This window comes from Brachyhypopomus gauderio, unplaced genomic scaffold, assembly GCF_052324685.1.
Source record: "Brachyhypopomus gauderio isolate BG-103 unplaced genomic scaffold, BGAUD_0.2 sc96, whole genome shotgun sequence".
Classification (NCBI taxonomy): domain Eukaryota; kingdom Metazoa; phylum Chordata; class Actinopteri; order Gymnotiformes; family Hypopomidae; genus Brachyhypopomus; species Brachyhypopomus gauderio.
Window position 1 is genome coordinate 624,557 of NW_027506917.1, and position 21,941 is coordinate 646,497.

The window sequence follows — 21,941 nt, forward strand, 5'->3', positions numbered from 1 at the left end:
GGCATTAATTACATTTTAAATATAAATGCTGAATCAAAAGCAAAAGGCATCTGTTTTTTTTAAAAAGGTGCTTTAATATAACATCATAGTCTGGAAGGAAATTTGCAACAAACCATGAATCATTTCAGGTTGAAACATACTGCAAACATGCCACAGCGCGGCCCCTTGTGACTGGTTTCAAGCTGCAGTGAGCACTGTTGATTACTGGTCTTACAATACAGGAAGAGACGGAGGTCAAAAACCCAAGACCCCATGTGGACGTAATGCTTCACAATTATAAATGCAGTTTTGCAAGTGGTCAGAAGTGGAAGTTTTACTGGAAAACTTGCTGGAAGAACAGAAAGAGAACATGACCAACACCAAGTGCTTCGTTTCCGAAAAGCTCCTGAAAGGAAAAGGTGAACGATACAGGTGAGAAATCGGTGGAAGGATCCAATAAAACAAGATGTATCTACATTCCTGTAGGTTCTCAAATTCTACATGACGACCATGAATATCTAAAAAGGACGAGGTCTGAAACCAGAAACCACACAAGAAGCTGAGCAGGGCCAAACCAGGGAGAAACAGCAGCAGGATAATATAGTCGCTTAACATTACAAACCAAATACTGACAGAATACCATAATGAAAACGATAAAATGCTCTCTTGCCTTGGGTGCAGAGAAGAAGGAGGGGGAGAGGTAGAGCGAACGGGGACAAAATCACGGGAGAGGGGCGTCCGAATCGCCTGCATATGTACTAAACGCGGACGGGCCGTGGCGTGGCGAGCGCTGGGGCTTGTGGGGAGGTTATTGCATGCTGGCCGCCGCCCCTGCGCAGACCGAGCCCCTCCAGTCGAGCTCCCTCTCCCTTCAGACGACGGGGTCCGAACCCAAGGGCCCGGTCCAGCGGAGGTGTGTGGTACATCCCCAAAAGGTCGGTTGTCTCCGTGCGCCTGCCTACGATATAACCCCCCCCCGACTTTACGCCACGGAGACGCAAAACCGAACCCCTCTGGTGACGACCCTGGATTCTGCGAGGTTCTGGAGACTGGGCGCGGCTCAAAATCCTGACGGCACAATTCAAGCGAGCCAGGCACGGACAGCTCTACCAAACCACGCTCTTCGTGAAAGTTACAACGCCAAACAAACAAATCGCTAAAAGAAAAACCAATCGATACATTTGCAGTGATGCATCCTGAGAGAGGAGAGGTGCACCTATAACAACACTCCACCTTTCATTATGGTTAAAAGGGCTGATCTGCAAGGTGTCCACGCATCATGGCCACACACAGACTGATCCACACGCCTCTAAACCGCAGTCTGTAGATTCAAATTCAACTCATCGTAACAAATTTACCATCGTCTCCGGATGAAAGCAGAGACGGCCAAACAATTTCTGACATGTTCTTCACCATCGTAAAAATGAACCAAATCAACCAAGTAACCAATTTTACCACTGCGTAAAAAGTCGGTTAACGCGGTTAAATGGAACCATGCACTGCTGGAAAGATACAGCAGGTGATGATGTGAAGTGGGCGTGAAACACCGTCTTTTGGCACGGGATAACCGTCCCCACCATCCCGCCCAGCATCAAACCAAAGAAGCCTCCACGTAGGTTTTAATAAAATGAGTGCAAACGCATTCCTTTGTTTTCCCAAGACAAACATTTGTGTCCAAAGAAACAACGATAAAACCACGTCTGACTGATAGCACAAGCAAAAGAAAACAGACAGAAACATTTACCCTCGACAGATAAAAACAAAAGCCCCATCTGGCCTCAGTGCCTTTACAAAAAATCTTCTCCCCTACCTCCGTTTAGAGTAGAATTCTGGAAAAAAAAATTCTCTGGAAATATGCCATATACAAAATGTATTTTTCCCATAAAAACGACATTCAAAAAAGGCACTTGGTTGGGCGACGAAAAAAAAAAACAACCCAGTCCTTTTAACGTCTACAGGCCACAGGGCCTGCCTGCATAGCAACAACCCAAAGATATGCGCTTGTTTTTTTTCGCATTTAAAAAAAGGAGTTGTGTTTTTGGTTTATTGTTAAGCACTTGACAGGAGAGCAAGACGTGAGTCTCTTGAGCAGTAACGGTCTGTGTGTAGTGGAATTTCATCACACTGTTCGGGTCCCCCTGGTGGGCACGGCAGACGTGGCTCTGAACCTGGTAGTGAGTGGTGAGGTGCCGGAGGGTGATGCCTCAGGGTGGAGGGGGGTGGAGTAGGACAGGGATGGAGGTAACATCGTCCCGCCCCCTCCCGTTGCCCTCCGTCAGGCTCTACTCCGGAGCGCCCCCCTGAGGCGAGGCAGCTCAGCTGGCTACCTGCCTCTGAAGTTCTGCAGGACTCCGTAAACGTCCTCCTCTTTGCTCAGTCCTTCAAAGAACGGGAGCAGGTCCATCAGCTCAGTGTCCGCCATGTCATCAAACCACGACTGCACCGGGACCTGTGCGAGTCAATTAAAGAACCGTAGGTTAATCTACGTCAATTTCAAATAAGCAAACGGTTCGTTCCAGACGAAAGCTGCAGTGTGTGGGCTGAAACTCACGGCGTTCTCCGGGTGGAAGATGTAGGAAGCGGGAGAGTTGTCCACGATGATGACGTTGTGCAGCTCCCTGCCGAGCCGGCTGAGGTCTTTCACGTAGTTCCCCCTGTGGAAGACGCAGGACTCTCGGAACAGACGTGCCCGGAACACGCCCCACTGGTCCAGCAGGTCAGCCACGGGGTCGGCGTACTGCGGCAGAGAGGGTGGGGAGGTTAAAGTTCAACTTCACAGTCAAAGCTGAGGACAGTGTGTACCTCCGGACTGCTGTTACACTGTGCCCGTTTCTGTTCACAGACAAGAACATGGGTGAACTGAGAGAACTAAACCTGGAGGTAAATGAATACGTAGGTAGACGACTAAGAGGGAAAAAAAGATAAAAGGAAAAATTCACAGTCTGGAAAAAAAGTGTCTAGAAATAAGCGATTTCGAATAGATGATGGGAACATGCATCCGTCACTAAACTGGTGTGTTAAACCTCACTGGACTTACCTGCGCGCTCACAGTATCAATACAGTCACAAAACACTTCAGATTTAAAGAGCCTAGCTAACAAGCAATAAGCCATTTATGGCCTCAGCCTAACAGGCAGACTAGGGCATCCAAAAGACGAGGGCGGCTACGACACGCACGCTAATCTACGACAGCATCGACTCGACTACTGCAGCACGTACAACTAACCACAGGACGACGTAAAGCAGCGTCTGAGACGTCACGGCAACAAAGGAAACTTCACGGTAGCTGGCAAAGCGTCCCAAGTAAACATAATGCAAGCTTATAAACAACAACAACAAAACAAAGCAAGTGAAGCCGGCATCGTCCGGGAGGACGCTCAGCGGGCTAACGCTACTGGTGCATGGAGTCGTGGTGGCAGTTGTGGACACTTACCCATGCATTAGCAGCTAAAACATATGCTGGCCACACAGAGACAGAAAGGGGGGGGGGGGGGGGGGGGGGGGTCAGATATTAGGAGGAGAGCAGGAGTTCACGCCCCGTTCACAAGCTGTAAAGCATGCTTCCATAGAGCATCACAGTCAACAAGCGCCGCCACGCCGTGGAAAGAGACTCAGACGCTTCAGTTACAGGTGGGATTTAAGTAAAAAAAAAAAAGGGGGGGGGGGGGGGGGGGGGGTAAATTTAATCATAAAAAGGGCGCTAGTTTTTACCAAAGGTCTTTGTGAGATAGTAATAAGAGGGCGTGGGGGACAGCACCAGCCCTTTGAGACACTCAAAGACGCCTCTAGCCATGAAAACCGTGTCGTTTGTGTATGAACGCAACGGCACAGGTTGGGACTTAAAAAAAAAAAAAAACAAAAAACCAAGGAGCTGTATGCAGACAACATTCACATTCAGATGCGTGTAGTGCCGAGTTTTGGACCGGACCCCATCAGCTGTTAAGCCCAGTAGCTTTAACGTGGTGCTGTTGGGTGTGGTGCGGAGTAGACGGCCACACCTTGGCTAGGCTGGCTGTGAAGAGCACGCACTCGAACATCTCGCCCATCTTCTGGAGGAACTCGTCCACGTGTGGCCTCTTCAGAACGTACACCTGGAACACGGGCCGACGGGTTAACTCGCGCATCCTCTTAACGGAGAAACATCAACACCGTTCAACACACTCCCTCAACAGCAACACGCATTACAATTTCTATTCTATTCGGAAACTAGCTTTAATACGTAACTTACCATGGAAACAGCGAAGAACACACATTTGAAGACAACAAAAACAGTTGAACACATTTTAGATTTCAAACTACGCGCTGTATGAATGAACGCACGCGTGGATTATGTAGTTAACTAAGCAAATACACAACTGAGCCCTCTATACAGAAGAGAGCCTGTCAGCGGAGACACACGGCAGCCACCCAGTGCAAGTAATCGTGAATAGGCCTACCAGAACACACACAGCCTATCCTGGATTACTTGAACAAGGTAGCAGCCATCTTTACCGTCGCAAATGCTGCATGTTCACCCAGATACACACCGACACCAGTACAGCTAATGTGGTGGACTGGAAGGTCTTATGACCTGCGTGATATCTTCACTACTGGAGGGATGTCAGGGCGTCGTGCTAGTGTTGCTGGGTCCGGCTCCGTGGCCGCGTGGTTGCGAGTGTGACTGTACCTGATGGACCGTGCCGTCGATCTCCACCGGGACGATGAAATCAGCGTTGCTAATGGGCTACGAGGAGAAAAACAACAAGTTGTATTAAAAAAAAAAAAGACAATTCTTGAAATTATAGCACCATGACTTAAACCCTTCTAAAAATATATTTACCAGTTAAACTTTATTACGAGGCACAAACACGTACTGTACGCTTGTTTGAACATTACAACGGTAATAATCGCACTGAACAGCAGGTGGCATCTGTGTCCTTGAAGAGCAAACAGCAACCCAACGGATTTTCCGAACATAATTTTACAGTAATCTAACATTTTCATAAACTTTGAGTGATATAGTGCAAATAAATAGAGCGACTGTGGCATAGACGAGTGGCATAGACGAGTCCCTCGTCAGTGTGACTACTGTTTAGTATTGATCCATAGCTATAATTATCTGGCTGGGAATCTCCCTTCATATGATGGCGGCTGGTTTTCCTCTTACATACGTTTATTTATGTCTCCCCCCTGATCCTTTTTCAGCTCTAAAAATGGATTATGCAGAATACTGAGGAGGATTACAGCAAAGCCCATATGGATTTAATCTGAACAGGGGTGAGTTTCCCGAAACGTTCTTAGCGCTAAGTACTTCTTAACCTCATACGTTTCATACGAGGTTACGAAGTACTTAGCGCTACGAACGTTTCGGGAAACTCACCCCAGCTCAGGCTAAGATCCTGGCATTCTCTCTCCGACACCTCGGGGCGCCTACGTGCTGAGATCGGACCGGGAGGCCGTTGGGTGATCACTGTGAGCAGCACGAACGCACTGCGAGATTTGGCAGCCCTCGCGGTCGGGCTCTGGTAGAACGTGTATGACTTGACACGCCGAGTTTACACAGTGGTTGGGCTAATAGCACAGGGACCCCCTGGGGGCAGGGCGGGGCATTGCAGGGAGGGGCTGCAAGCCCGGCTGTTGAACAGCCTACCTTGAAGGAGCTGTGTACGAGCGTCTCATCCAGGTCTATGACCACGCACTTCTTGCCGTAGTCGTTGATGTTCACGTCGGGGAGGAGGTACTTCTCTGGGGGCTGAGGGGCAGAAGAGAGCGAGGATGAGTGTGGTGGGAAGGTGCGGGGGGCTTCGAGGGACGGGGAGGGCGGCTGACGTACTACACGCGGCGAGCGGCAGTGGCTTCGGGCGGGCGGTGGGCGTTAAAATATGAAGTGGAATGCAACCATGCAGCAATGTTCCTGCTCCACCCTACAGATTTCCTCAAAAACAGAAGCGGGGAAGGATTGTGCTTTGAGGAAGAACTAGCTGTCTTCATCTCTCACACACACACACACACATTTCAGTGTGTATGAACGATGCCCATGTTCCACCAGTATAAGCAGGAGCAGCGATGTTGAGGAACGATGCTAAATTTGTTGTGCCAACCTAAACCTGCGATTTGTGTCTTTTATAGTTAGCGTGAGTGAGAAAGGTGAAATTGATGCATCTGTCCTGTGGTGTTGCATGACGGCAGGTGACAAAACAACACATGCTGAGCTTCAGGTTGGACAGACACCTGGAATCAACTGGTTAATGTTCATATAACCTAGACAAACGTCCCACGAAGAGCCGAAATGTCCCATGCACACAACAGCATATTAAGAAATGAAATAAGTGATTGTTTAGTCCTATGGTTCTAAGAGTCCTGACTGCAAGACCAGGCACTGAGTTAAGACATCATAAAGACATAATCTGCACAGCTAAATCTAATCTAATCTAATCTGGCTCCACTCCACCGTGTTAACAAGTACATGCACTGATGTCTCGTGTCCCGCTGCTCACGGAGCGAGCCTCCAGGAGCCGAGAGCGCAGGGTGAGAACACGGCTGCGTCTCAGGAAGCCTTGGCCTGCAAAGCTGCTCGAGGAACATTTCAGTCACACGCGCGGTCCAGGCGATGCCCCCGGGGAGAGGCTGGCGTGGGGGGGTGTTAGCGTTAGAGCCAGCTCAGAGCTCAGATGCAGAGCGCACTCCCAACCCCCATGCACGACCCCAACCAGGAGGGACAGAAGGAGGAGGTACGTACAGCAGGGATGGGGGTGACTTCAGCCTGCTCGGACTGGGCCACGACACACCGGGACGGATGATGACAGACACACACACACACACACACACACACACACACACACACACACACACACACACACACACACAACACAGGAATGGGTGATAAGGCGCGACCCGCATGAGACAAGGCCCAGAGAGACAGTGACCGGGTTGAAGTGACTAAAAGTGGGGAAACCGGACGACTCTGTACCTACGAACAGACCAAACGCAAGATGAGCCGTGTGATCTGGAGAGTGAGGCAACCCTCCAGGTGACATCGACCTGGATTAAAGGTCTATGTTGAATTTCTCGAGCACTACGGTGCGCTTTAAGAGTGTAATGGTGATTATGACTGAACGAAAGAAGCTATGCCAATTAGATAAAGTCGTTTGCAGTCATATAACCTCAGCCTACATCCACGTACGTCCCAATCCTGGATGTTTTGGCTGGACCGTGAAGGGCAGCGTTGGGGACTCTCACCTTGGGAGGAGCTCCGTTCTCCTCGACGGGAGGAGGCAGGGGGCCAGTGTTGTTGTTGGTGGTGGTGGGGGGTGGTGGAGACTCGGTTTCATAGCTCTGCAGGCAGCAGAAGAAGGAACTGAAGAGACTTCGACGACTCTTCTTCCTCAAACTGCTGCTCGACAGCGAGACTGAGCAGAGACAGAAGGTAAAGGACACATCAGGACACACCAGGACACATCAGGACAACGCGGAGAGCGATTAGCACTTTCCAAGAATCCGGGCGAGAGCACTGAGGGTGAAGCGGGCAGGCTTGGCTATATGTGACTAGCTACATGTCCATCCTAACCTATTAAAAATTTTATACAAGAGAAAATGTATTCTTTTATATCAAGAAAAACATTTAAGGAGTTTTATGAAGGCAAGTCTAGATACAGTAGAAATATTTAATCATCCGAAGCAGTGAAGAATTGTGTTGGATACGGAGACGTTTTGCATAAATCAGAATCAATGACACATCAGCTGTCTAACATCATCATATTAAGATATGAAAACACTGGACAGACCCAAGAACAGAAGCACATTGCCAACTCTCGTATACGAAACCAAAACGACCAGCACCAGGTCCAGGAGAGTGACCCGTGATTTCTACTGCTGAAACTAAGGAGCTGTTGGAACATTCCTTATGTAATTAACTTGCTCATACACCAAGTCTGTACTTCCTGTTATGCAAATGGTTTGATGCCTGTGTTATACCTGATGGCCAATGACAACAGCCCCCTTATATGCAGGTATAATGTAACTTAATAAAAACACGAATAATAATAAGTTTATCTCATCAATTAAGTCACCTTCAATGCACGTGGTGCACGCACTGAACAAGCTGCCTTTGGATATCCGAGTATCATTTTTGTTAATTGTTATTTCAATGCTGGCAATAATAACACCGCAATATGCAAACCACCTTACGAATCACAGGTGTTTGCTGAGGGCGTCCTGTCCAATCAGAGGTTCCAGATTAGCCTTCTGTGGCTGCCAGGGCAAATCAGAGCAATCCATGATCACACAAATGTAAACAATGCTGGTAGAAGTATTGCAGGCCTCTCTCGAACCATCAAAGGGCCACTGACGGTTTTAACTACACTGGCAGGCATTTCCAAAATTCAATGTGTAGCAATGGAACTACAGCCTTAAATATCATCGGCATTTTACACACATAGGCAAATGGCTCTATAGGAAACTAATATATAATATAGTTATTATAATGTTATGTAAAGGCAAATAAAAGCACCTTCATAATAGCTATTAAAAATGATTATGCTAGGAGGTCACTGGAGGTCAGAAGCCCTGACCTGCCTTTTAGAACGAACCACTGCACTTTTCAATCGATCATTTCCAACATAAGTGCACGTTTCTCTTTTTTTTGATGAATGTCAACAACACGAGCTGCACTGGCTAAGAACACGTCCATACTGTCGTACAGCAAGAACCCGTCAAAGTCATTCACGCCTCTCGCCCCCAGCAATAACAACCATCTGCCTTGCCAACGCGCCCTAAACAACAACACTGAGGTCACCGGCACGAGAATGTCCTTTAAAAATAAAGACTGGAGGGGGGGGGGGGGGGGGGGGGGGGTTAAAAAGAAACAAGACCCTCTCACTTCCTGACTCCACCCAGTCCTGTTTTGGCTCACCGTGCACAGACTGGCGTCTCCAGCTCCGTTTTAAGGGCACACAGATATTAAGTTTCTTTCTGGAGCTCGAGTGACAACTCCTGTGGCAACGCCAGGAAGAGGAGAGCGTGCAAGAGTTTGGGGGGGGGGGGGGGGATAGCAGAGGGGAGGGGCCAGCACAAAACAAGGAAGGGCCAGGTGCACCACACAGCCAATGGGGAAGCGCCATTCCCCACCCGCCCCTTTGGTTAGTGCCGAAGTGCTTACGGAGTTCCTCAGACCAAAATATTATATTTTGGGAGTAAAATCTCTCCCACGTCTCTAATGCTAGGCCTAGCACACAATCAAAACAAACAGTCTGGATTTTTCTTCTAACATCTGTGGTAAGCCCTGAATCCAGATGTTTTTCTGTCTGTGTAAATGTACACACAAAAAAAAGTTAAAAATCGCACCCCTACCCACACACTATTTCAAATCAAAATGTGAACTATGTAGACCAATAATAAAAATATTATCTTAGCAATGATTTCAGCGTGTATTAGTTGCCCAAGTAAGAACTGCCCCCTGTAGCAGAATCTTGCCCGTGTTTGCCTTTCTGTGGCGTTCTGATCCACTCCATGAAACCCCAGAACGCCACCAGCCACTGTACTGTCCTGTCTGCTGGGAGGGGGTTACCAAAATGAAATGTGATAAAACATGAGTTAACAAGGGAAATGCTTCTCCATCGTGGAGATGATTACATGTGTAGGGCATGAAGCTGAATTACAAATGCTCTACCTGGACAGGTAGAAAACAGAATCTGTAATGTGTTGAACTGTAAATTACAGACTTTACGTAAACAAATCTAGAATGCTATGTAAAGCTTTGTCTGAACAGCCTTCTGAGTAATATATGTAACTGGTTGGAAAACGATTCCTTCAAGCAAAAACAAAAATTACATAATCTTTATATCAACGCTTATTTTAATCCATATAACTACATACACGATATTCATATGTCCCTTTAATAGGTTTGCTTATTCAAACATTCCCACTCACACACACAATCACTCACAATATGTCTTGCACATACAGAGACACGGTCTCAAAAACATGCTTGTGCACATACCTACACACTAACACACACTTCTGCATTCTCTCTTGTAATGCATTCTCATTCACGCAAAACCCACAGAATACAGTGGTGCTTGAAGTTGTTTTACATTCAATGTTTCTCTATTATTGCATGAATATAATCTAAATATTCATTATGTAATTTGTATGTGAGGCAAAAAATATGTGAACTGTTGCTTTCAGTTACTTATCGGTTATTTTGAAGGTGACATTAGAGCAAGATGTTTTCGGTCGGATGACGATCAGTTGTAAGTTCACAGTTTTATTTAAAGAACAGGGATCTATCAAAGTTTGATCTGCATGCCACATTCAAGGAAGTGTGTCACGGCAAAAGCAAAAGAGATTCATGAGGACCTCGGATGAAGAGTTGTTGAAGCTCATCGGACCGGAAAAAAGATTACGAAACCTTCTCTAAAGATTCTAACAATCCATAGACAGACTGGGTACAAACGGGCAAAACTCAATCAAAAAATAATTCACTCCAATAACAAGACGTGTAATAGTCCACAGGGTCACAAAAGAACACAGGAAAACGTCTAAGCAACCTAGGGTGTCTCTCACATTGGCTAATGTTATTGTTCATGAGTATAGGACCATCAGGAAAACACTGAAACTGTGTGCACGCCAGGAGAATGCCACTGCTCTCCAAAATAACAATCCTGGCTACCTGCAGGTTACTAAAGATCGTATGGACTAACCAGAAGGCTACTGGAAAAACGTCTTGTGGATGGATGAGACCAAATTAGATTTGTTTTGGTTTAAATGAGAACCATTATGTTTAGAGAAAGAAACATGTTTGTGGTCATGGTAGCATAATGGCTGGGGCCTGTGTTACTGCATCTGGGCAAAGGTGGCTCGAGATCAATTCTGAAGTACACCCACTAACTCCAAGTCACATCAAATACTGAAAACAAAGGTTCGTATTCTTCTGCTACCCAAAGATACATAATATTGGATCAATTTCATTAATAAATAAATAACCAAGTAAGTGTAATACCTTCGTCTCATTTGTTTAATTGGGTCCACCTGCTTTTAGGGTTTGAGAAAATCTGATGATGCTTTGAGGTCATATTTATGCAGAAGTATAGAAAATTATTAAAGGGTTCAAAACCTTTGATATGATTTTTGCCTATAAAAGGCCTCAGGAACATCACTCTTCAGTGACCAACAATAGTCTGCCAAGACAGAAGCGCTCCGATTTCCTTGGTACCACTTTTGCACATTATGGGATATATAATGATACGAGAGCAGATATCCAGCGATAGATCAGAAGCTGTGTGAAGGATGCAGCTGTCTCAAACAGTCCTCCTCCCTCTCCCACCCTCCCTCCACCAGCGTTCCCTCGCTACACTCAACACCCCCTCAACTCCTCTAGTCAAAAAAGCTTTTACACTTATGACCATGTTCAGCTACTGTACAGCCAATGCATGTCTAACATATCCAATTTCATTTCTCTACAAGGGAAAAAAAAACAGTTATCTATACAAACTGCTTGCTTTAAGATGCAGTTTTCATGAATCTTATACACATGAGACAAACCCATGTCAGAATGCAGGGCCACATTTCTGAGTCTAGTTTATTATTTGCCTAAATGAGAAAACATCTGCTGCAGAGAATCTCCTCTTGACATGCAGAGGTCAAAGGTCAACACGGGGAAAGAGTCCTTCAACGAGGACAATCTGAGCGGGGACAATTTAACCAAATAAATAAACGTTTTTTAAAAACTGACAATGTTTTGCATAATTCGGGTCCAGTATCACAAACAAGTTAAATTACATTGTTTTATTAATATAGTTCTCAGAAGCTCGGGTAAATAAAAAACAAAGCTATTTTTATTCAATAAATTCACCTGGAAACCTCAAAATTGAGCAGATATGATGACACGGCCTGTCACAGCTCCCTCCATTTACCTAGAAAACATCTAATAGTGTACTCGACCATTATGGCGCAACACTAATACCAAGACACATATAATGTATATAAAAATGCTGTGCGTTTATAAAGTAGAGCGGAGGAAATACATTGGTTAGCTAACTGGCTAGCTTCTGTACCTGGACCTTAAGCCTAAATCCACTTTAACATTCCTATTTGCAATTACATTTACAAACAAGAACTACATTTCCTTTAATTATATTTGTTTTGCCACTGATAACCCAACATCATTTACCAGACTTTAGCTATCGCCATCAAGCTGGAACTTAACTAATGAACTAGGTTAGCTAATACGTTAGCCCAGCTAATACGTTAGCCCAGCTAATACGTTAGCCCAGCTAATACGTTAGCCCAGCTAATACGTTAGCCCAGCTAATACGTTAGCCTAGCTAATACGTTAGCCTAGCTAATACGTTAGCCCAGCTAATACGTTAGCCCAGCTAATACGTTAGCCTAGCTAATACGTTAGCCCAGCTAATACGTTAGCCTAGCTAATACGTTAGCCCAGCTAATACGTTAGCCCAGCTAATACGTTAGCCTAGCTAATACGTTAGCCTAGCTAATACGTTCGAATCGAATGTAGTGCACGCGACGAGCCCGCCAGGTGACGCGGCCCCTAACGGCCCCTGTGAGGAGAAGCGCGACCGCGGCGATAACGGCCATTCAAGTCAACCGAAACACACTCACCTTTCTCGGGATTTGACGATAGTATCTCCTCCTCCTTTGGATTTGTAACTTGCGTTATTATGGACGTGTTGTCCATGGAAACAAGATGTTATTCCTTCTCTCCAGCAGTGAGCTAGCTAGCAAAAAAAAATATTTACCTCAAGTATAGACTAGTTAAGTGTCCCGTTCACGGCTAACGAAGCAGAACCCGAGGAGACCGCTAGCCCGGCTCGCTAGTGGCTAACCGAGTCTCTCGATAAAATCCAACCAGCTAGGGGACCGATTTGTTTTGAAGTCCGCTTCAGCGAACGGGGAGCGCCGACGCTCGCTATCTCTTAAGCCTTCTGATATTTTGAACACCGAGCGGGACTTCGCAGACATTCATTTGATATATTTAAAACGTCGCCCGGCCACAAACGATAAGAAGATAAAACTCCGGACGCGTTAAACGCGCTATTAAAGTATTGCTAGCTAGCCAGCTAACTAGTTGGGGATTTCTACTGCCTAGAACAGACCAGCTAGGTTAGCTAGCTAACGTTAACTAGCTATTTAACCATGAATCCAATAACAAACATGAACGGGGGGGAGGAAAACGACCTCAAAAATCGTCGCGTAAACGCCTGGTCCAGACGCAGGGGAAACTGCTATCCGGTTAGATGGTGGTCAAAGCCCCGCTCCAGTGCCTGTTTGCAGGAACGTTATTCTTTTTCCAATATGGTGGCGGCGAGTGTTTGAAATTCACGGTAGACCTGAGGCTACTAGAGGAGGTAGTTCCTCGGTTCCTCCTGAGACCAGGAGGAGGAGGTAGTTCCTCACGCCCCCCTCCCCTCACATTAAAAATAAAAGCATGGCGATCCTCGCACTCTTCGAATTCAAGGACTTTTATGACTCTTCCAAGTTAACTGTTAAGCCTGGTTGAATTACCTAATAATTAAAAATTAAAAAACAAGAATAAGGCATATGCATTGATGAAGAAACTACATATAAATCGCTTTTAAAATTCTCAAATTGCTTTCTTGTTTTTTAATCCTGTTCGTTTCAATATTGAGATGTAGTATGTCTCCCTCTAGTGTCCAATAATGTCATCGCACCATTACTCACTTGAGTCGCTTGAGCGTATGCACCTGCATCATAAAATAAAACACACTGTTTTCCCTGGGCTCACATACCTGTTCATAATTATATATTGCATACATATACTTATATGACACACAAAATGCCAACCAAATTCAAATATATTTAGAAAGTTTTCTAAGATGTTTTATTGCTTTTTGATACTACTGTCATACACACTTTCCAATGCTTTGGAGTTCATTACTGTTTTATTGCTGGCTCTAACTCAAATACACGCATACACATGTGAAAGTAAATAAATATGCACTCATCTGTCCATTTACACGCTTTTATTAAGTTGTGGAGAGAGAACAGACTTTAGTGCGTGTCTTTCTGACTGGTGCCCCCCCCCCCCACTGCAGTGCCGGACTGGAGATGATCTAAATATACTCTGCACACCCTCCCGCCGCCGAGTTCACAACATCCACAACCGCCACTACTGTCTTTCACCGACTGCACATCGCTACTGTAAAATCAGGACGGATGAGTTAAGACAAACACACATTCACCTTCTCTTTTCTTTTTTTCTTTTTGTGGGGGGGATCAAGTCTCCAAATTACTGACTGGAAAGCGGACCGAAGGTTAGTATTTGCAAAACGCACCTTAATTTGCTTGAGTTTTGTGAATCGTACAATGTAGTATTTTTAAGCATTCCTTATAGGTTGTTTAGAGATTTTATCGTCCCAGCATACAACATACCAGCATACAGCAAGATTTTAAAAATTGCTTTCAGTAAAAATGTAAACGTTTTAAACATTAGGTTTCGACCCCCCCTTACCCCCTCGTTACCTCGTTACCTCCCCCTCACCCGTCCAGTTCAGCTACTTCGGTTGAGTTGTGCAGTGCGGACCTTCTAAGGGATTATCATTAATGATTTGTTCGAGGCTTCAACACAGCACAAATGTCCTGCACTGTAGCGACGAGCAACTGCTCGGGCTAAAATAGGAAGAGGTTTTACGGAGCAGCTGACGGTGCTGTTTCTGAGGAGCTGTGAACCAGGGCGCTCCCATTTAAGTCACAAACTCTAGAGCTCCCTGCTGGTGGTTTATAAGGCGTAATGATCGCATTTCTAGTGGAACAGTGCGGTTTTGCTGAGCCTTGTACGTCTTTAAGTGTTCAGGCTGTTGTCTTGAAGCAGCAGAGTTGTTCATGTTTTTAAGGGCAACACCTGCGTTTTTTATGTAAAGCAGTTATTTGCATTGAAAAGCATGGCACGAGGCCAGTGCATTTAAAATAGCTCTACGGTCCCATAAAAGAATGCAAAGAGAGCAGATCCATTTGCTCTTAAATCGGGACTACCGATCAAAATCTAGTGTTTGTTTCCATGCATGCGCAGTGACGGTAGACTCACATAAACAAATGTGCTTAGAATATGCTTCTGTTGATTCCTAGTTGAATAATGATATAGTAGCCACACAGATTTTCTCAGGTTGGTAAAATCCTAAAACAAACATGTGAGCTAGGCCTGCACAAATTTGTTGTGTGAATAAAAATGTTTCCAGGTTGCTTTATTCCAGAATGATGTAATCTGTTTGAATGCTGTAAAAAAATGATGCCTTTTCTTTTCCACTGAGAGTTGATCTGTACAATACATTTAATTTATTAATGCTTTCATCACTCATAATAAAAAAGCATTAATTGTAAATAAATAGCTGTATTGCCACTGACTATGACTGTGGCAACTGGCTATGAGACCCATCAGAGATGTGGTGTATGGTTACACATCTCCCTCTCGTGATAATGCCTACAGAAAAACTGCTGAGGGGTGTGTCCAACAGCCAGAAAACAGACCAAAACGGACGTGACAACTATATGCACACGAGTCAACGGGTTGTCATGTTAAATGCTAACAAGGCATAATGTGTTACCTCTTACATTAAAACTGAGACATAAAACTGTGGACCTATTCATGATATTGGACTATACCCAGAGGCTAACTGTGTTTGAGAAATAGCAAACACATATTGGGAGTCTGTTGTGACAGATGGATAATGTCTTTACTGACAGTAATAGGTCAGAAAGTCACTGGTTTCCCTAGTGCACTCTGATTGGTCTAAATAGTAATTAGTGACCGACTCATTGATTTTGCTGCCTAAATGCTATTGATACAGATAACAGTAAAAGGATCACACACACCTCCTATCACACATGTCTTCCATAATGCACACAGCTTGTGTCACACAGAAACACACACACACACACATGCACGCACACAAACACACACAAGCTCCTTCAGACCTTTGGAAACGTACACACTTAGCAGATTAGCCATTCAAATACTCGGTATTCAGTATTTAAATAAGAGATAACAGACCTAGCTAAAATTAAATACATTAATGTAGCCTGTCTACATATATTTTTGTTTGTCTGTTTGCTTGTTTATTTATCACCACTCTTCTCCTATATCTAAGGTACTGCTTTGTGATTGGTGCTAGATTTTAACCATGGGGATCAAGACAGCCCTTCCTAAGATGGAGATCTATCTCTACACCAGCGTCCTCGCCCTGGCTCTTCTGTGGGCCGCTAGCTGGATCATGGAGGCTTCGAGTGGTAAATTCTGCCATGGTTCTGAAGTGGGGCAAAAACATTGCTAATTCATACCTATTTGTCATCACCTTATTTGAAGAGCGTGAGGAATTAGGATCTTGGGGAGACAGGATTAACTTGAAGTTGGACTTAAATAATCCCTACAGGAAAAGACCCAGTTACTTCAGTCCCAGTGGAGCTCATTGAGCTAGTTTCCTCTTAATGAGTTTTACAGCTACTGTGAATAACATTCATCCTAAATTAAAAAGAGGTGTTTGGTGTGATCTATCTGGAAAGATGAAAGAGACGAACAAGCACTAAACGGCTTCTATGTTCCACCACTACACTGCAACACCTATTATGTAATCTCTAATTATTCATTTTCTGAGTGACCAGATCACATGTTAAATAGACCAGGGTTATTGCAGGGTCTAATTCATTGCATTTCCTGGTCGGTTATTTTGCAATCTGCTGGACTTAATTTTACCAGTGATGCAACCAAAACATATCCATTGTAAGTACCTTAGTGTACTGGTATTTATCTTAAATGCCAGTTTGCATATCTGTCTATAAGTCAAAGATTTCATACAAATAATTCAGTTGGCCGTATACAGTCCAAACGCAACACGAATGTAGGTGTTTATGGGGTTGCACGAGAATGTTTGCTGCAGTGTTTCTGTTTTTTTTTTCTTTCAGAGAATGTGCACAGGAAGACCTTTAAGGGGAGTGTGAAGACTGGGTGGCACTATTTCGGCAGAAAGATGGTAAACAGACAAAAAACAGTCTGGATTCGCACACGTCATCACTGAAAGAGCTCAGCCTTTATACAGACACGTTACCCACATCAGGAGCTCATTAAACCGCATTAGTGGCATATCATCTATATCCAGAGCCGGAGTGGCTAATCGGGAGATTCGGGAGGATTCCCGATGGGCCGGCTCATGTCAATCTCTAGTTTGGGCCGATTGGGAGGGAAAAATAATTTTTGGCCGGATTTGGGCATGAAACTCCCGGGCTGAAAAAGTGTCCCACTCCGGCCCTGTCTATATCTTGGCTTTCTGTATGAGTTGACTTTCTCAAACACGCTGCATTAGTTCGCTGCGAGCTTGTAGGTGACAAATTGTTTTTTCTGGTGATGATGGTAGAGTGATTATTGCTCACTAGTGCTCACTATTGTTCTCTCACTAGGATGTGGCTGACTTCGAGTGGGCAATGTGGTTCACTACTTTTCGCAACCACATCCTGTTCGCGCTCTCTGGTCATGTGATCTTTGCCAAAATCTGCTCCATGATTTCACCCAAGGTGAGTATGTCTGGTTCCCAAAACCTTCCCAACAGCATTCGTTTTGTGCATGGACATTTGTTTACTAAAATGGTGGGCTGTGATTAAAGCACAACGTAGGTCTTAACCCCAATGGCATGAATATCAGACGAGTCTCATTTTGTTTCTTCTGCATCTGGCGAAGGCTGGTATAGATGGCCATAAGGTAACCACGATTTTGAAACTTTTGAAAGCACTTTGCGCATCATTTTGCATTAGCATGTTTGTTAAAATATGAATAACAAAATTATTATTTTAATATATTTGTATATTCAAGCTGTAATAATACCATGTAATACATTGTAAATATACTGTAATAATAATATTGTGTATTAATTGGTTAAGAATGATAATTAGAAATTTCTTCCAGCCAGAAGTAATACAAGCATTACTACAGATATTAATTAAACATCAATCAATACTCCCACTGCTACCACTTAAAAAAAATAAACCTTCCTAAAAATTTACTTCATATGAAACCTGTTGCATATATATATGATGGATTTGTCAAATAAGTGTAATCAACAGTGACTGGTTGAAATGTTGATGATGTAATGTTGTACCCTCTCCCATAATGCACCATAGCACAGGTCACTGATCTACATGCTGTATGGATGCATGACTGTTCTCATCATCATGGGCTGGACGTACGTCTCCCTCATCCTGTCCCACTGCGTCGTCCTCTACAGTGTGGCCCTCATTAAGAGGAAGTGGCTCTGCTTCCTGGCCGGACTCACCAGCCTGGCCACCTTCAAGATGGACCCCTTCGTATCCTGGCAGGTTGGTGATCACTCTGGTGACCGACTCACTTTCAGCTCGCAAAATTAGATGAATATACATACATAATTACTTGTGGAGTTATGGTTTGGCAACTTTAGCACAAGCTGCTTTAATAGTTTAGATGCCTCCGAGGTAAAAGTTTGGGTTCTTCGTTCGTCGTGTCGTAGGCTGGCTTCGTCACCGGCACGTTCCAGCTCCAGGACATCCTGTTTTACGGGGGCTGTGGCTTCTCCATCATGCGTTGCATGAGTTTTGCCCTGGAGAACTGTGAGAAGAAAGATGGCCACTACACCTTCATGGATCTGATCAAGTACAACTTCTACCTCCCCTTCTTCTTCTTCGGACCCATCATGACTTTTGATCGATTCCACGTGCAGGCGAGTCCCTTGAAGCTCTCGCTGCTTTTAGGAACATTTTACGATAAACGTAGTCGCCGCCGTCGATGCCAAACTGACTGGCACTGGCAGACTGATAGTCAATCTGTGTCTGAAAAATCGTGGTTCCATCATCAGCATGTTAATGTGTTGCACAACGAATGGTGTGCTTGCAGGCCAACAACCCCGACTTGACTCGTAAAGACAGAGAGATGTGGAACATCTTCATCCATGCTTTGGTGCACCTTGGAGCCATCTTAGTTGTGGACGTTCTCTTCCATTACCTCTACATTTTGACCATCCCCAATGACATGAAGCTGGTGAAAGATCTGTCTGACTGGTCTTTGGGTCTGGCCCTTCTTCATTTAATAAGACATTAATATATTTGATCAGCTGCACATTAAGGTGTCTCCTGGCCGGGCTCTTAAAGGCACTGCTCTTGTGTTCCAGCTGGTTTGGCCTACTTCAATCTGGTCTATGATTGGGTGAAAGCGGCCGTGATGTTTGGTGTTATTAACACGGTGTCTCTGCTGGATCACCTGGACCCTCCACAGCCCCCTAAATGTATCACCATGCTGTATGTCTTCGCCGAAACGTAAGTGTTCACGTTTCACTGACACGTGTGATGACCTAAAACCACAAGTGCCATTATGTTTCATTCACTGATTCTTCATTTTCCAGGCACTTTGACAGAGGAATCAATGACTGGCTGTGCAAGTGAGTCAAACTAACTCAGTTATTTTTATAGGATATAAACACACAGAATGGTATATTTTGACATTTTCCCATTCAGGTCTTTGGAATCACACATACTGGCATATTTACAGTTAGGTAATACTGCAGGTGCTCTGGTCTAGTTCTTTAGGAAACACCAGGAATCGTCTGGACCAGCATTCTACTGCTGAACATGATCATGTCTCAGATATCACCAGCTATATACATTGGCTCATCTGTGGTTTACTTTTGAGGTATGTCTATGACTACATTGGAGGCAATCATGATGGGATCTTCAAGGAGCTGGTCGCCACTATCTGCACCTTTTCCATTACGACTCTCTGGCTTGGACCCTGTGAGCTGGTGTACATCTGGTCTTTTTTCAACTGCTTTGGCCTGAACTTTGAGCTGTGGGTGGCTAAGCTCTTCTCTCTACCGCCCCTGTCTACCATTGAAGTAAGATTCCAGGGACATCCTTAACAGTAATGCCTGTCCATCAAATGCCAGTTAATTCGGTGTAATGAACAGTGTGATGAACAGTATGATAAACAATGTGTTGAACAGTGTGATAAACAGTGTGTTGAACAGTGTGGTGAACAGTGTGGTGATCAGTGGGGTGAACAGTGGGGTGAATGGTGTGGTGAACAGTGTGATGAATAGTGTGGTGAACAGTGTGATGAACAGTGTGATGAACAGTGTGGTGAACAGTGTGGTGAACAGTGTGATGAACAGTGTGGTGAACAGTGTGATGAACAGTGTGGTGAACAGTGTGGTGAACAGTGTGATGAACAGTGTGGTGAACAGTGTGATGAACAGTGTGGTGAACAGTGTACCTTTGCTGAACCGAGCGGTGATGTCACATCACACTGCCTTTGAGACACAGAGGTCCTACATCCAAAAACCACATCAGTCAATTTGAACTAGTCAGAATGCAGTATGTTGGTAAAAGTTAGTAAGAGCAAACAGCACTATCACTTTTCCATGTGTGTTTTATTAAAGGGCCTGATGTCGGAGGCAATGTCACGGCGAATCAGGGGACTGTTCAACGCAGTTAACTTCTGGCAAATCATCCTTTACAACGTCCTCTCACTCAACAGTCTGGACTTCGCCAAGCTGGTGGCCAAAAGATTGCTCATCAAGGGTAAATGACGTCTAACACAATGACAGAGAAATTTACCAAGGCATCATGAATCATAAGCACTAACAGAGCACTAGAGACTGGCGTGCTTGATCATTTATACATCATGATACTTTATAAAGTCATCTATGACATATGTTGCTTAAGTTACAATAATGTACAGGCGTCATTAAGCTATTCTAGGCCTGGCGGTCCTCTCCTATAACACACGTCTCTCCTCCCAGGATTCCCTGTGTCCACCATCTTGGTGCTCTTAGTGACTTACTGTGGCATCCAGCTGATTAAGGAGAGGGAGCGGAAACTGGCCCTGTTGGAGGAGCCAGAACCAGCAGCGCCAGGCAAACCCAAAACGGATTAGAGGGGAGAAGTCAATGGATTGCTAACTTGGAGCTAACACCAAACCCAAGCGGGCCCCCGTCGTCATGGTCACTGCTCAGCACAAGTCTGGTTCTTAAGCAGCAGGACGGTTTTTTTTAACTGTGAATAGGCCTCAAGTGTACTTGCTATGTAAATGCCAACTGTCCTTTACCAAAGACTCTCTCACACACTCAAAGCAACAACATAATTTCTCTGTCATTCATTTTATTTAAAACTAATATAAAAATGTGAAGGATAGCCTTGCCAAACATTTTATGAAGATATAATATATTGAACAATTAAAAACAACAAAAAAAGAGCTTTTATGGGTTTGTGTCTGTTGTCACTGTGGTCAGATATGATTTGACATGTAATCATGGGATAATCCTTCATGGGAAACGAACATTATTTTCCGTGTTATTTTCACATGATACAATAAACATGAGACCAAGCTCCACTGATCTGTGGAGGACTCCAGTGGCCAGTCTGAAGACAAGGGCCCGTCTGTAGGCCCAAACCCAGCACTAGGCACTGGTGTTTGGCTGTGATGTGGCCCAGTACATATGTAATGGACTACTGTAAGCTTAGAATTACATTGTGGCGGATCAGACCTTCTGGTCTTGTGAAACAAGACCGAACAGAACATCGACTGACAACATGCCCTGTTAGCCAGTGATGTAGCGTTTAAAGCACGTAGATGAATTTACGGACTGGCTTCCCGAGAGCTGCTCGGTGTGTCAGTGTGAGGGACAGTTGTCCTCATACAACACTGGGGGGACATTGTCTCCTGCTGAGATCAAAGAGTTGTGGCTCATTGTGTGCACAGAGGTTGAATGTTCTTCTTGGAAGAATACACTCAGCTGTGCGTCACCTTACAAAAACACAGGTTTTTTTTCACGGCCTTATCCTTCGAGAACCAGAGATGCGATGGTTCCCTTGGGCAGCGTCAGCTGTTGGCTGGAGCCTTTTGGTGAAATAGGGTTTGGGACGGAGGAGGAGGAGGAGGAGAGACTCGAATTTCAGCCTCTCCAAATGTGAGTCCCACAGCTTTGCTCAGTTCTA

The 21,941-nt window shown here is 44.8% G+C and overlaps 2 protein-coding genes across 5 annotated transcripts; one reads left to right on the plus strand and one right to left on the minus strand.

The window, feature by feature from the left end:
* Window positions 1-41: 41 nt before the first annotated feature.
* Window positions 42-13,376, minus strand: ctdsplb (CTD (carboxy-terminal domain, RNA polymerase II, polypeptide A) small phosphatase-like b). 2 transcript variants are annotated; one of them, XM_076992719.1, is made up of 8 exons: window positions 12,579-13,376; window positions 7,197-7,366; window positions 6,697-6,729; window positions 5,608-5,709; window positions 4,645-4,701; window positions 3,977-4,069; window positions 2,531-2,716; window positions 42-2,428 (listed from the first exon to the last, which is right to left on the minus strand). In XM_076992719.1, exons 1-8 carry the CDS (start codon window positions 12,652-12,654, stop codon window positions 2,303-2,305), a joined length of 843 nt encoding a protein of 280 aa, XP_076848834.1. In that variant the 5' UTR covers window positions 12,655-13,376; the 3' UTR covers window positions 42-2,302. The 2 variants fall into 2 exon arrangements, with proteins under 2 accessions (XP_076848834.1, XP_076848835.1); XM_076992720.1 differs by lacking the exon at window positions 6,697-6,729 and having other exon boundaries at window positions 12,579-13,373.
* Window positions 13,377-14,077: 701 nt separating this feature from the next.
* hhatla (hedgehog acyltransferase like, a) lies at window positions 14,078-21,199 on the plus strand. Of its 3 annotated transcripts, none has more exons than XM_076992716.1 (13): window positions 14,078-14,251; window positions 16,106-16,220; window positions 16,893-16,960; window positions 17,385-17,498; window positions 17,662-17,682; window positions 18,102-18,296; window positions 18,464-18,673; window positions 18,847-19,018; window positions 19,121-19,265; window positions 19,352-19,387; window positions 19,639-19,840; window positions 20,384-20,525; window positions 20,747-21,199. In XM_076992716.1, exons 2-13 carry the CDS (start codon window positions 16,115-16,117, stop codon window positions 20,878-20,880), a joined length of 1,545 nt encoding a protein of 514 aa, XP_076848831.1. In that variant the 5' UTR covers window positions 14,078-14,251; window positions 16,106-16,114; the 3' UTR covers window positions 20,881-21,199. The 3 variants fall into 3 exon arrangements, with proteins under 3 accessions (XP_076848831.1, XP_076848830.1, XP_076848833.1); XM_076992715.1 differs by having other exon boundaries at window positions 14,079-14,251; window positions 16,082-16,220; XM_076992718.1 differs by lacking the exon at window positions 17,662-17,682 and having other exon boundaries at window positions 14,081-14,251; window positions 16,082-16,220.
* The last annotated feature ends 742 nt before the right edge of the window (window positions 21,200-21,941 follow it).